Source organism: Lithobates pipiens, unplaced genomic scaffold (genome assembly GCF_037356315.1).
Source record: "Lithobates pipiens isolate NorthernLeopardFrog02 unplaced genomic scaffold, aLitPip1_a1.2 Scaffold_18, whole genome shotgun sequence".
Classification (NCBI taxonomy): domain Eukaryota; kingdom Metazoa; phylum Chordata; class Amphibia; order Anura; family Ranidae; genus Lithobates; species Lithobates pipiens.
In genome coordinates, this window is record NW_027507758.1 from 346,054,305 (window position 1) to 346,068,199 (window position 13,895).

The following is a 13,895-nucleotide window of genomic DNA, read 5'->3' on the forward strand; positions in this document are numbered from 1 at the left end:
AGCAGTGATCTTTGTTTTATAATGGCAGGGACACATCCCACTGTCAGAATACAATAGCACAATGGCAGGGATTCCCCTATATGTACTGGCTATGTTAAAGATGAAATTGGTCGATTTTCTTTCCTTCTACCCAAAGTTGAAGGAAATAAAAATTTGCATCATGTATGGCCAGTCTAAATCCCCGTACAAATGGGCGTAATGTCGGGAGACATTTGCCGGTACAAAAAATACCAGCCGACATTCTGCCCATGTGTATGTCAGTCTGTCCGACAGAAGCTGGCCGGAAGTGCATGCATGAAAACCAACAGTCATCTGACTCCCAATCAGCGCTCTCAGCCAATGGCAGAGTGCGCTGATCAGAGTGTTCTGGCAGGGGGGCTCAAAGGGGGAGATCACTGGACTAACCTGGTGCAGCATGGTTAGTACAGCGGCTCCTGACCAAAGCTGTCAGGTTTCTTTCGTGCAACCCGTGGGGTTGCACAAAAAAAGACTGTAGTGTGTACCAGGCTTAAGTGAAGGTTTTGAAGGTTAAAGGTAGAGGAAATTACTTGAGAACGCGTTTTATTATCTCTCTTTTCACAAAGAACAAAGGTGAAATAGCCAGTGCTTTCTTAACTATCTGATAAATAGGTGGTCGTTAAAGAGGTTTCTGTTATGACCCTTTTCTATGTGTACAGAGTGTCTTGATGCAATCCTAATAAGAACACAAGCAGCTACTTTCCTTAGGCAAGAACATGCAATACAACACTACTAATGTACACTAATAAAAGGACATTGCAAAAGTAATTTGACAGACAAATAACCATTGTGAATAGGTGCCCTGGCTCCTGACTAAAAGGAAAATTCTCTTAGCATCCCTCAAGTGTATGATAACATCACCTAGCAATGATCAGTTAATGAATGATGAATCCTGCATACAGACAAACATATTTTGCAATGTTATTCCATCAAACAGCAGTAGAGTGTATACATAAACATATGGGCTTATACTTCCTGGAAACATAAAAGGGATCCTAAATCCCTGTCTCTCTGCAAATGTAACAGAGCCTTCATTTTAGAACATGATGCAAAGTCAAGTAAACACTAAAAGGCATTGTATTGCAAGAGAGAACACATGTAACCCAACCCTTTCATACATTATCACCAGTTAAGGTTTGGTACTTCAGCTGCTGTAATAAGTAAGTCACCAGAAATAACAGAACACTTACCAATGAAAGTTGGTATGTCTAAACTTAACCTTAATCCTTTAATACTTGCAATACTGTAAGTAGAGTAACAATATATGGATGAAAAAGTACCAAAATTGCTTACCTGTTTTATTGCTCACTGCCATTGAAAAACAAAGCGGGAGCATGACCTTCATGATGACACAAATAATCCATAGTAAAACAAGCTTCATTTCTTAAAGGAACCATATGATCCAATATCCAAAATAGTCTGTAGTGCACAAACAAAATAACAGGGTATTATTAGTAATACCTGCTAAGTGGTACAAAATTAACACTATTTAATGTTTTTTTCAATTATTATTTTAATACAGAAAATACCACAATAAAAAACTAGGATAGATATTTGCATATGATTAAATGTGATTTTAATACAACACAATTTTTATCATCCAGACAATAATGATTCACCAATAAATGTTACTATTTAAAAATGACAACTGTTGCATAAAGGCATAAATAAATCATGGTAAAATTAATCAATATTTGCATGCAGTTCAGACTGTACACATGATTTAAGAAAACTACTGAATCTGACACATATACACTATATTACAAAATGTATACACAGCATAGACACACTCCTATACCTCGTGGACAGCCTTCCCAGAAGAACTGAAGCTACTATAGCTGCAAAGGGTGGGCCAACCCACTATTGACTAAGACCGGGATGCCATTAAAGTTCATGTGCGAAAGGCAGGTGTCCCAATACTTTTGGTAATATAGTGTATAAAACAAAAACGAAAAATAAAAAGCACGAAGAAATTTTTTTTGGGGTTGTTTATGTGCTGTAGGATACTGATCTGTCAACAATTCTTGATGTCATCTATTAATATAAACACCAATCTCCCAACTATCCCCCATTGCAATGGACATTCCTTTTGGAAAATACAATAACTCCTTCACATTAAATGCTTCTTTCTTAAATCCTATATATAAATTCATGCACTTTAGAACAGTAGAAAATATTTAAATTGCACTAAACATTTCATATTTCCTTCAACTGATTAGATCATTTTTTCCAGCAATAGTACAAAGGAAAAGCCCTATTGGGCTCAATATTTTATGTATTCGTTCTTAATTTTTCATGTACTCATGGGGTCACACGTGTGTACTTCTTGCCTAAGTATTTTAAAAATGTGTTCCTAGTTACCTTGTGAGTTGTGAGAAATGTATAATACATTATATGGCTGCTATGGGGCCTCAAAGCACAGAGCAATGAGTGGTATATAAGGCTAAATTCACACGGACATTTGTATCTGACATCAGCTAAGTACCAGTAACCTGCACTTGAAAAAGTTGCAAAATTGTCTGCAGGTAGTTGTGATTTGTAAATGAGTTTATCTGAGTTTAGCTGTGTTTATGTACATTTAACTGCATTTTGCTGCGTCAGCATTTTCAGGCATTTTTGCCCAATACCTACGTTTTGAGGAGATATTATACCACAGGTACCTCTGCTTCTTCTTTGGAGGTGGTTTTATGTGCAATGAGATAGAGTTGTGCAAATGAAATGTAGTACAGAGCAAAGCTGGTGGTTACCATTGTATGCCTGCTAGGGTGGTGAAGATTCAACACTGAAGCGTTTCTGTGTGAATCACTGCGTTGTGGTTTAACAGCAGTGGCGGCCCGTGCACTGGGGGCGCATGAGTGCATGATGGGCACAAGTGGCTGAATTTGATGGGCACAATGGCTGCATTTGATGGGCATAGTGGCTGCATATGATGGGCACAGTGGCTGCATTTGATGGGCACAAGTGGCTGCATTTGATGGGCACAAGTGGCTGCATTTGATGGGCACAAGTGGCTGCATATGATGGGCAAGTGGCTACATATGATGGGCACACGTGGCTGCATTTGATGGGCACAAGTGATTGATCAAACGCAGCCACTATGCCCATCAAACACAGCCATTGTACCCACAATGGCTGTGTTTGATGGGCACAGTGGCTGCATTTGATGGGTAAGTGGCTGCATTTTATGGGCACAGTGGCTGCGTTTGATGGTCACAAGTGGCTGTATATGATGGGTACATGTGGCTGCGTTTGATGGGCACAATGGCTGCATTTGATGGGCACAAGTGGCTGCATTTGATGGGCACAAGTGGCTGCATTTGATGGGCACAAGTGGCTGCATATGATGGGCAAGTGGCTGCATATGATGGACACAAGTGGCTGCGTTTGATGGGCACAAGTGATTGATCAAACGCAGCCACTATGCCCATCAAACACAGCCATTGTACCCACAATGGCTGTGTTTGATGGGCACAGTGGCTGCATTTGATGGGTAAGTGGCTGCATTTGATAGGCACAAGTGGCTGCATATGATGGGCAAGTGGCTGCATATGATGGGCACAAGTGGCTGCGTTTGATGGGCACAGTTAGGCGGCAATTGATGGGGGGGGGGTGTTTCATTATTTTTCAATTTGTTTGCACCCCCCCAAAGTTCTGAGCACCGGTCGCCACTGTTTAACAGTCCATTCATTTTAATGGACTGCAAATTACACTGGAACACGGAAAAAGTAGTGCATGTACAACTTTTAAAAACACACCAAACCTCATGGTACTGTGGTACCATGCAATTTGGGGCCAACAAACACACTGCATTTGCAATCTGTATTTGGGGTGCCATAAACAATTTATTGGCACCTGCAGGCAGATCACAAGGGCAATGTGGTCACCTGCAGTGTGGGAAACATGCATAGAACGTACCTTTCCTGCACTGTGTTCTGAGGTGAATCCACGCGGAGGCAGATAGATAGACAAATGAAGTGGAGAAGGGTACAGAGCACTGCGTCTGGAGCCCACCCACGTGTGGGACAATGGCAAATACATTTTCGCTATTGTCTTCCTGCTTTTCCTTCCAGCCAATTCTGGCTGAGACCCGATTGGCTGAGAGGAGAAGCAATCCTAATAGCTACCGAGGAGGAGAATGGAGGAGACGCAGGGGAAGCCGTGCCACCATGAAGCCAAAGAAGGAGGAGACACAGATGCCTGCCCCCTGGATGAAGCCCGCAACCTAGACGGGGTAAGTGCAGGGACCGATCGACCGACTGGGGGGAGGGGTGAGGGAGACCCAACCAACCGCCGGGGGGGATGTTGGTGGTGGACGGATTGCCCCCCCAAAAATATACCACCAGCCGCCACTGGTGTCCACCTTGGGGATATTTGGTCTTGAGGTAGGAGGAAATTAGAACCTATCCCGATCATTTTTACAACTTTACCAGAATTTCAGTGTCCACCTTTGACAGTTTACTAATTACTGTTAAGCTACAACTGCAAAGAATGAATAAAAACGTGAGGGGGAAAGGGGAAATGTGTCACTTTCTGTTGCTAAACACACCACAGCTATCTGAACCTAAAAGTAATTTACATTTAGCCCACATTCAAATCAGGGCGATTTGGCACCCAATTTGACAGGGCAATAGCACTGCTCCGAATCAGTGCGGCACCGACTTTGCTGCGCTTCACAGATTCCCAAAAGTAGTTCCTGTACTATTTTTGGCGACTTCAGGGACGATTTCAATAGACATCTGTGCAGGATCCCAAAAAGATGTCTCTGAAATCCCTCCAGAAGTCGGACTGACATGCGGATATGAAATTGTGCGAGTTCAGATTTAAATTTCTCACGCGATTTCTAACCTGCAGCAATGTGAACCTAGGCTTAGCTAAAGATAGAAACAAAAAGCCAACCCTGGACACAGCACTTTCCTTCTTTTCCTAAATGCAGTTAAATGGCCTGCAACTAAACATTGATAAATTGCATTGTGAGTCCAGCTGCTTTTACAAAAGTCTTCTAAAGGCAGCTAAACTCTGAAATGTAGAAGCCCGTAAGAAGGTGGCTTAATGGCTACATAATAATTTACCTGTTATACAGTTTGTACAGCTCTATTTTACTGCTGGAGCAGAACATATGCTAAAGAGTTATACGTTTAAAGAGGAAGTAAACCCTTTCAAACCACTTTGACCTACAGGTAAGCCTAGATTAAGGCTTACCTGTAGGTCCAAGCAATATCTCCTAAACCTATATGGTTTAGGAGATATTTGCCCGAAAATGGGCACCGCTGTCTACGGCGCATGCGCCGTAGACAGCGGCGTGCAGGCGCACTAAATGCGGCAAGTCCAAGAATGGATCTGCCTAATTTGTCGACTCCCGTGCGCATGCGCGGGAGTGACGTCATCGCGGCTTCGCCGAATGGCAGCGGCGGAGCTGCGAGACGCGACTCCCGTGCGCATGCGCGGGAGTGACGTCATCGCGGCTTCGCCGCTGTCATTCGTCGGAGCTGCGAGACGCCACCAGCAAGATGGATGCGGTGGACTACAGGGGACAACGGCGACTTCGCTGGCTCCTGTGTCAGGTAAGTGACACATAATGAGCTACTATGCGATGCATAGTAGTCCATTATGCTTTACCTTTGCAGGGAAAAAAAGAGGAAGTAAACCCATCAGGGTTTACTTCCTCTTTAAAGGTAATGGTCTCAGTAGTGGTACTACCTTTAAAGTATAACTAAAGGCAAAACTTTTATGGGACAGGAAGTGAAGAGAAATCTTTGCAATGGGACCCAGGTGACAACAAAAAAATAAATAAAAAAAACTGACAGGGGTTTTAATTTTTCCTTACTCTACCCAAAATGAAAAAAAAAGTCCTAGTGTAATTTTTCTGTGGGGTTTGTTAAATCTAAATATATCCCCACTTGTATGTCAAATATGTAGCAATTATATCAAACTTTTGACTAGCTAAAGGACTAAAGGAGGTGTTATTATACAATTACGACAATTAAAATTAATACGTACACTGACAAGTAAGGTCATAGTACAAACAGATTTCCATTATCTCAGTTTGGCAAACATTGTTCGGCTGTCAGTGTCTCTCTACCAAACGCATGGATTTGGAGAACTCTGCATTCCTTTGACAAGGGCCATTAGCCTTTAGTGTACAACCATTCTGCAATATAATACTAAAACATGGTGCATTATACTGTATATAAAAAAATTCTGAACTTTAAAGGCCATTCACACATGCATGCATTCTCAAGCCTGTTTTTTGCACATCAACACGCATTGCAGTGCATTGTCTATTAATTTTAACCAGTTAGAAACTGGCCCATAGCCGAATGATGGCTACAGGGCGGTTGCTTAACTCTGGGAGGTCATCATATGACGTTCTCCCTGAATTCCACTCTCACGCGCCCCCTGGGGTGCGCACTCGAGAGCATCCGTGACCGACGGGTCCACGCAGCCGTTTACCACATGATCGCTCCATTTACCACCGATCGGTACAGCGGAGGTGGAGAGATCGGTGTCAGCAGCACTGTAGGCTGGATCTGCAGTCCCCACAGCTCTGCTCACCAGCAATTAACTCTGCAATTCCCTGCCAATACTCTGCAATTCCCAGCAATGCCCTGCCAATACTCTGCAATACCTGTTGCATAGTAGGGTGACATGTTAGGTATCTATTTACTCGGCGTAACTTCATCTTTCACATTATGCAAAAACATTGGACTAACTTTACTGTTTTTTTTGTTTTTTTTAAGCACAAAACTTTTTTTACCCAAAAAAACGCATTCTAAAAATTGCTGCGCAAACACCATGCGAGATAAAAAGTTGCAACAACCACCATTGTATTCTCTAGGGTCTATGCTAAAAAAACATATATCATGTTTTGGGGTTCTATGTAATTTTCTAGCAAATAAATGATGATTTTTACATGAAGGAGAGAAATGTCAGAATTGTCCTGGGTGCTCCAGAACGCCTGATGGCGCTCCCTGCATGTTAGGCCTCTGTATGTTGCCACACTGTCTAAAACTCTCACACATGTGGTATTGCCATACTCGGGAGTAATTACAGAATGTGTTTTGGGGTGTAATTTGTGGTATGCATATGCTGTGTGTGAGAAATAAACTGATAATATGACAATTTTGTGAACAAAAAAAAAGGAAAAAAAAATCTTGATTTTGCAAAGAATTATTGGAAAAAATGACAACTTCAAAAAACTCACCATGCCTCTTACTAAATACCTTGGAATGTTTTCTTTCCAAAAAGGGATAATTTGGGGGGTATTTGTACTTTTCTGGCATGTTAGGGTCTCAAGAAATGAGATGAGGCTGTCAGCACATCAGGTGTGATCAATTTTCAGATATTGGCACCACAGCTTGTGGACTCTATAACTTTCACAAAGACCAAATAATATTCACCAAGTTGTACTTATTTTTACCAAAGATATGTAGTAGTATAAATTTTGGCCAAAATGTATGAAGAAAAATTACTAATCTGCTAAATTTTATAACAGAAACAAAGAAAAAGTCTTTTTTTTTTACAGAATTTTCGGTCTTTTTTCTTTTAAAGCAGAAAAAATAAAAAAACGAGCAGTGATTAAATACCACCAAAAGAAAGCTCTATTTGTGTGAAAAAAGGACAAAAATTTCATGTGGGCACAGTGTTGCATGACTGAGTAATTGTCATTCAAAATGTCAGAGTACCAAAAGCTGAAAATTGGTCTGGTTATTAAGGGTGTTTAAGTGCCCAGTGGTGAAGTGGTTAAAGGACCATGAACATGCAACCACAAAAAAATGATTGCTTGATTTTTCTTTTCTAGTGTATTTGAAGGCAACCTATTTATACTTTACTACACATGTTACAGTTTGCTGAGAGGCAGGTGCATTTGCTTATTCCATGTTTGTGCAATGATGTGCCATAGAAAATAAATCATTGTTGTACCACCCGTTAACATGCATAACAACATGCTGTAAAGCACACAGGCATAGATGTAATGTCACCTTAATTAGAGGCTTCACCTTTATCTCTCAAACATTGGAAAAATCCCTCCTAGAGAACAAGTGCAATATAATTTTCCCAAGCATGCTAGTCTTCCAACCTAAGGCATTCTATTCTCATACTGGCAGGAGATCTTCCCTGATGTATAACAGCAACTATTATATATACATACGAAGCTCCTTAGAGACTATGTTTACTACCTCACATCCGCTTCAACTTCTATTTTCCACGAAAAATATTTTATCATGTCTGCATCTTGTATTAGTAATGCCCAAGAAGGGAATGCAGAATAGATACACACTCATTCTGAGCTTACGCAGACCACCCAGAAAGAATTTAATGGTCAATATCAATAATACCTAGGCTAGAGGGAGCAACCTAATATATAATAAAGAAGAAAGATGCATGCATATATGAAGGAAAACACATCCCAGTGCAAAATAAATATTTATGAAAATATTTCATTTTATCTTACATACTTGGATGTACACAATGTGATTTATAATAGTTCCCTGGGTATATATCATTTGAAAAAAAAAATTATCACAAAAAAGGTTCTGCATTAAAAAATATAAATTGAAAAAGGTGCTAAAAATGGAAATACCATTTCCATTTTGGAATATACATTAACAAGAGTGGCTGAGAACAAATGATCATGAAACTATTCCTCGGTATATAAATAAGACAAAAACAAGATCTTAACAGGGGATATTTTTCATTGAATTTGTCACTTGATATGGTTTATTTATTTAGGCTTTTTTAAACTATTTTTTTATTTATTTTTTTATCTGTGGGTGGATGTCTTAAGCAGGAATAACTCACAGGTTCTTTATCCCGTTTGTCCAAAACCTTCACCTGAGATCCTAGTGTCACTCACCTTCTTCAATTTTTATCTTTTTAGTTTTTACTTATTTTAAATTTTTGGAAAATGTCACACGAAGGAGTATATGTCTTCTGAAGTGAAATTCCATATCAAAAAGCATTTTAAACTCCAATAACAAGATCTACCAATAATATAATTGTGGATGAATTTAACCTTTTCAAGCTATGTAGATATTTTATATGTAAGCAGAAAATAGCTACTAAATACATAAATACGGTATGTTTGTATGTAATCTTTTGCCCAGAATATTTGAAATCTAGTATTTTCTGATTAGGGACTTGAATCACACTATGGAAAACATATTAATTTAGAAGTGTAGCCATGTCTTTCCCCTTCCTATTCTTATTACATTATGTTTCTGTATTATATTCAGTTAATACTTAGTAATTAGTTCTGATTGAAACTTAATATATTCTGTTATACCTTGACCACAGGTTTCCAAATAACAGATTCATTTTCTTTAGTGTGGCAATTCTACAAGATTACATATCATTTTGTACTGCTGCATTTCTAGCCTAGATTTTAAGACACATGGAACATCCTCTATTCCCTAATGCTTACCTTGAAAGATCTATAGTTTTATGTTGTCATTTAATTTGATGTACTTCTAAATGGCCAGCTGCCAGAAACATAACGTATTGCTTGCCATTTTAAATATCTAGAAGAAGACATGAGAGTTCTCAATTGTGACTTTACTGTCAAGACCGGTATGCCTGGTAGATTGGTATCTTACTCAAGACTTCGACATTGAGTTTATTGTGCCTGCTGCTCGTCCACCTGTTCCACATCAAACCAGTCTCCCTCTTCCTGACAGACACTCAGACTCAAACAGTCAGACAGCATGTCTCTGCTGACTGTCACTAACTGCCAGTATGCTTTTGTGCTGTGCCGGTTGTTGTTAGGTAAGAGCTGACAGATATCTCAATACGTTATTGTTTATTGCCTTTTGCATCATCGTTATATGTTGGCCTTCTTGATGCAAATTCAGATAAGATCAGAAACAATAACCAGGTCTCTCTCTTTGGCTATCAAGCATCAACTAATAAGTTGAAACACCTGCACAAATAGTTAATTATAGATTAATTATTTTAAACAAAAACACCTATGATACCAAACAGGAAAACAAACTACGAAAAGTAAAAAAAAGCAAAACAGATAACTTTGAAAACTACATTTAACTTCACACTACAGTAAAACCTTGGATTGGAAGCATAATTCGTTCCAGAAACATATTTGTAATCCAAAGTACTTGTTTATCAAAGCGGATTTCCCCATAAGAAATAATAGAAACTCAAATGATTCATTCCACAACCATTCATTTACAGGTCCTTCAGTTTATAGTCAATATAAAAATAATATAGCAATATGACCAGGTTGTGTAACCATAAAATGTTCATACACAAATTGCAGCCTCCACAAGGGAATAAGAAGCAAAATCCAACAGGAGCTACAGAGTATAAAAGAGAAGAGAAGCACCTCTAAGCCCTTGTACACACGTACAATGTCTGATCGGACCGCATTGTCGGATAATCCGACAGTGTGTGGGCTCCATCGGACTGTTTCCGTCGGAATATCTGACGGACCAAGTTTTAGAGCTGGGCTATAAAATTTTCCAACAACATGATCCGATCGGACTTTGTCTGATCGTTTGTAGAGAATTCTGATCGGACAAAGTGCCACGCATGCTCAGATCAAATTCCTAGACCAAAGCTATTGGCTACTAGCCTGAACGTAGTCCCGTCGTAACTAAATTACGTCATCACGTTACGAACGATCGGATTTTCCGACAACTGTGTCCGACAGTGTGTATGCAACAACAGTTTCGGACAAAATCCGTCGGATTTTGTTGTTGGAATGTCCGACTGTGTGTACAAGGGCTAAGTGTAGCAATGTGTTGCTAAATGTTGTACCTTCATTAAAAATATAACCATATTGCTGCACTTAGAGGCGCTTCTCTTCTTTTTTATACTCAGTTGTGACTTGATGCAACTTGTATATCATGACATCGCTTGTATATCAAGTCAAAATGTATTAAATAATGTTGCTTGTCTTGCAAAATGCTCTCAAACCAATTGTATTTTAATATTTAATAATGTATTGTTATTTATTTTAATATTATTGTAAATAAATTTACTCTGGAAAAAAACTTTTTTACTATACAGAGGAAACACCTTTACCATGTTGTACAGTACTGTAAATAATGGATATTTATTTTAATCTTATGAAAAAAACATAACATAATTCTTGCACAGAGTCTGTGAGGGAAACATCATCATTGAACCTAAAAATGTTTTAGAAATTTTCATTTTCAGAAACCACTTTAGAGAGCTCATTAGTGAAAACTGGAAAGATGAAAATTCCTCATAACAACCAAATATGAGTCACCTTTCTTATACAGAAATTAAAGAAAGAAACATGTTTGGTAGTTATAGGTTACAACCCCAAATTTATGCTTAATTTATTTTCCCCAGTTCCCATAAATTGAACTGCCTTGTCTGCGGACTTTTTTCTTATTCATGACACACCATATGTCAATGAAAGTCTGCACATAACCTAACCAAAAAAATGCTAAAAACTATGCTATTAGCTTGCTGATGGCACTATACCAAAATCTGTACTCTGATTAAACTACATCTAATATAAAGAAATAGTGCACACGATCTGATCTTTATTCTAGTCTGGCTGCTGCAGTTAGCGCACTAAGTGGGTATGTTTTCTGCCCTATGATACTGGGCAAGACTGTAAAAACTCAAAACTAAAAGCTCTAACATGTCTCTTTTCAGAGTAAAATAAAATCTATACAAAACACCCATCTACCCTACAAAGAACAGAGCACAAGCATGGTGCTGACTTACTTCTGAAAATGCTAGCTGCGTTGCTATCTCAGATCAGGGGATTTAAATAAAAAAAGAAGAATGAAGGCCCCTTGAACCGCCTTTAGAGAAGGGAGCCTTGACTGCTGGAAGCATGGCATCACTGTGGGTGTGAACCTAAAAGGGAAGTTAAGTAGCTTAGGATTAGCAACAAAGACCAGAGGTGACTGGGTGGAGCGTGAACTCTATGAAAAGGCTATGCTGAGGCACATCCAACTGCTCTGAGGAGATTCAGTTGTCACGTGAGTTGCCCACCCTCCTGCCCTTTGTGATGTTTTGTCACAGCTTTATTGGTTTTAAAAACTTGCCAGCGATGGATGTTGCTTTATGGGCTACGCCCTCAAATTAAATTCTGGGGTCAGTCCAATGTCTGTCTGGCACTGATGGTAAGGACAGGCCTCTTAGACTATAACAGCTGCTAGCAACAATTGCATGTAAAACTATTTCTGGCATTTGTTGCTTACAAGATAAAATCTGTATTTTTTGCTAGAATAATGCTTAGAACCCCCAAACACACACACATATTATACATATATATATATATATATATATATATATATATATATATATATATATATATATATATATATATATATATATATATATATATATATATATATATATATATATATATATATATATATATATATATATATATATATATATATATATATATATAGATATATATATATATATATATAAAGATATATATATATATATATATATATATATATATATATATATATATATATATGTGTGTGTGATATACAAATCGATTACTAATAGGGTCACTAGTCCAGTGGTAATCTATTAACTAATGAACAACGGGTGCCCTGGCTAACTGCCAAGAAGGGCACAAGAAGGGCACTGGAAATAGATTTCCAGCAACTATGGTTTGCCCTTACTTTTCTTTCCTGGTTAATACATTAACTGTACATGCTGGGATGAGCCAGATGTTTGATAAGCAACCAGAATTGCCATTTTTTTTTGGCTTGAGTGATGTTCAGACGTATGACTGTGTCTAAAGCAACGTTGCTTTATTATCTTAGGTGGTGGAGGGTTGTTTTGTTTAAATTTTTCAAATTGATGCTCACAACATTATATTGTGTTTTCACCAAATAATGGTTTATGATTGATTTAAAAATGCAATAGTAATGTGTAAATTAAAAATCTGGATTTCTTTAGTCGAGTTTATACAAAAAAAAAAAAAAAAGAGCCACAAAGACAAGATCCAACAGCTTTTTTTTCTCATGTTTCCATAGGAATGATAAATGTATCTTTAAAAGATATGAAAGGCTAACAAAACCTCTCTTTCTACACACTTACATTTTTTTCTCTGCCATTTTCAGTTTTCACTTCTTAATTTGTGAAATTGCATGGGGTTTGTTTTTTTTACATTAAGTTTCACATGTACCACACAATGAAATTGTGCCTGACATAAGAAAAAATCTTTTTAACTGCTGTGTTATTGTATGGATCTAAGTTATCTAAGCTTCTAAAAAATAATCGCAGCTTGATAACTCTATTTCTCTGAATTACACAGCGTTTAAAAGAGATACAATTACAGCAGTTGGTAATGTCAGACCTTAGAAATGTATGTATTGCTCCTTGCACCCTAATGCTACAAATAAATTCAGATGTTAAATCCAAGCTTAGAAATACAAATGTTATGATTGAGGATTACTTATGAGTAATGCTGCAATTTAAATTTATTACAACAAAAAAGACCATCTCTATGTAAAAAAATCTAAAAAAGCCACCACACTGTCACATTATTTGATAAGGGACCAGTTTAATGTTGAAACGCATAAGTGACTGCATGATTTCAAGTTAGAGAGGCATTGCATAAGTGAAAAGGTTTTTGCCTGTAACACCTTTAGTAAGAGGAAGCAATGAATGATGAGGTTCTGAAAACAATTAGAAAAAAAAAGAGATCGTCTATATGTAAAAAGGTCTCAAAGCTGCCCCACTCTTAACAGGCTGCTTTTATAGGTTAGCCGTCACAAAGTGGGCTCATGACTTCCCCGTAATGAGACATCACATATTTGAAATGGTTTTCCCATTTACACTTTTTGTCATGGGAAGCAATGAAAAGGAAGGTACAAAATCAGTTATGCTACAATATTCAAAGATGAAATAGCAAC

At 38.1% G+C, this 13,895-nt stretch overlaps 1 protein-coding gene across 3 annotated transcripts in view; it reads right to left on the reverse strand.

Moving 5' to 3' along the window:
- The window catches only part of COL19A1 (collagen type XIX alpha 1 chain), a 1,105,372-nt gene that overhangs the window by 1,047,034 nt on the left and 44,443 nt on the right, over nt 1–13,895 (reverse strand). For all 3 annotated transcript variants that reach the window (XM_077487416.1, XM_077487415.1, XM_077487417.1), the window contains exon 2: nt 1,312–1,437. In XM_077487416.1, the coding sequence (XP_077343542.1) occupies nt 1,312–1,399 (88 nt within the window). In that variant the 5' untranslated portion in view covers nt 1,400–1,437. The remainder of the gene's footprint in view (nt 1–1,311; nt 1,438–13,895) is intronic.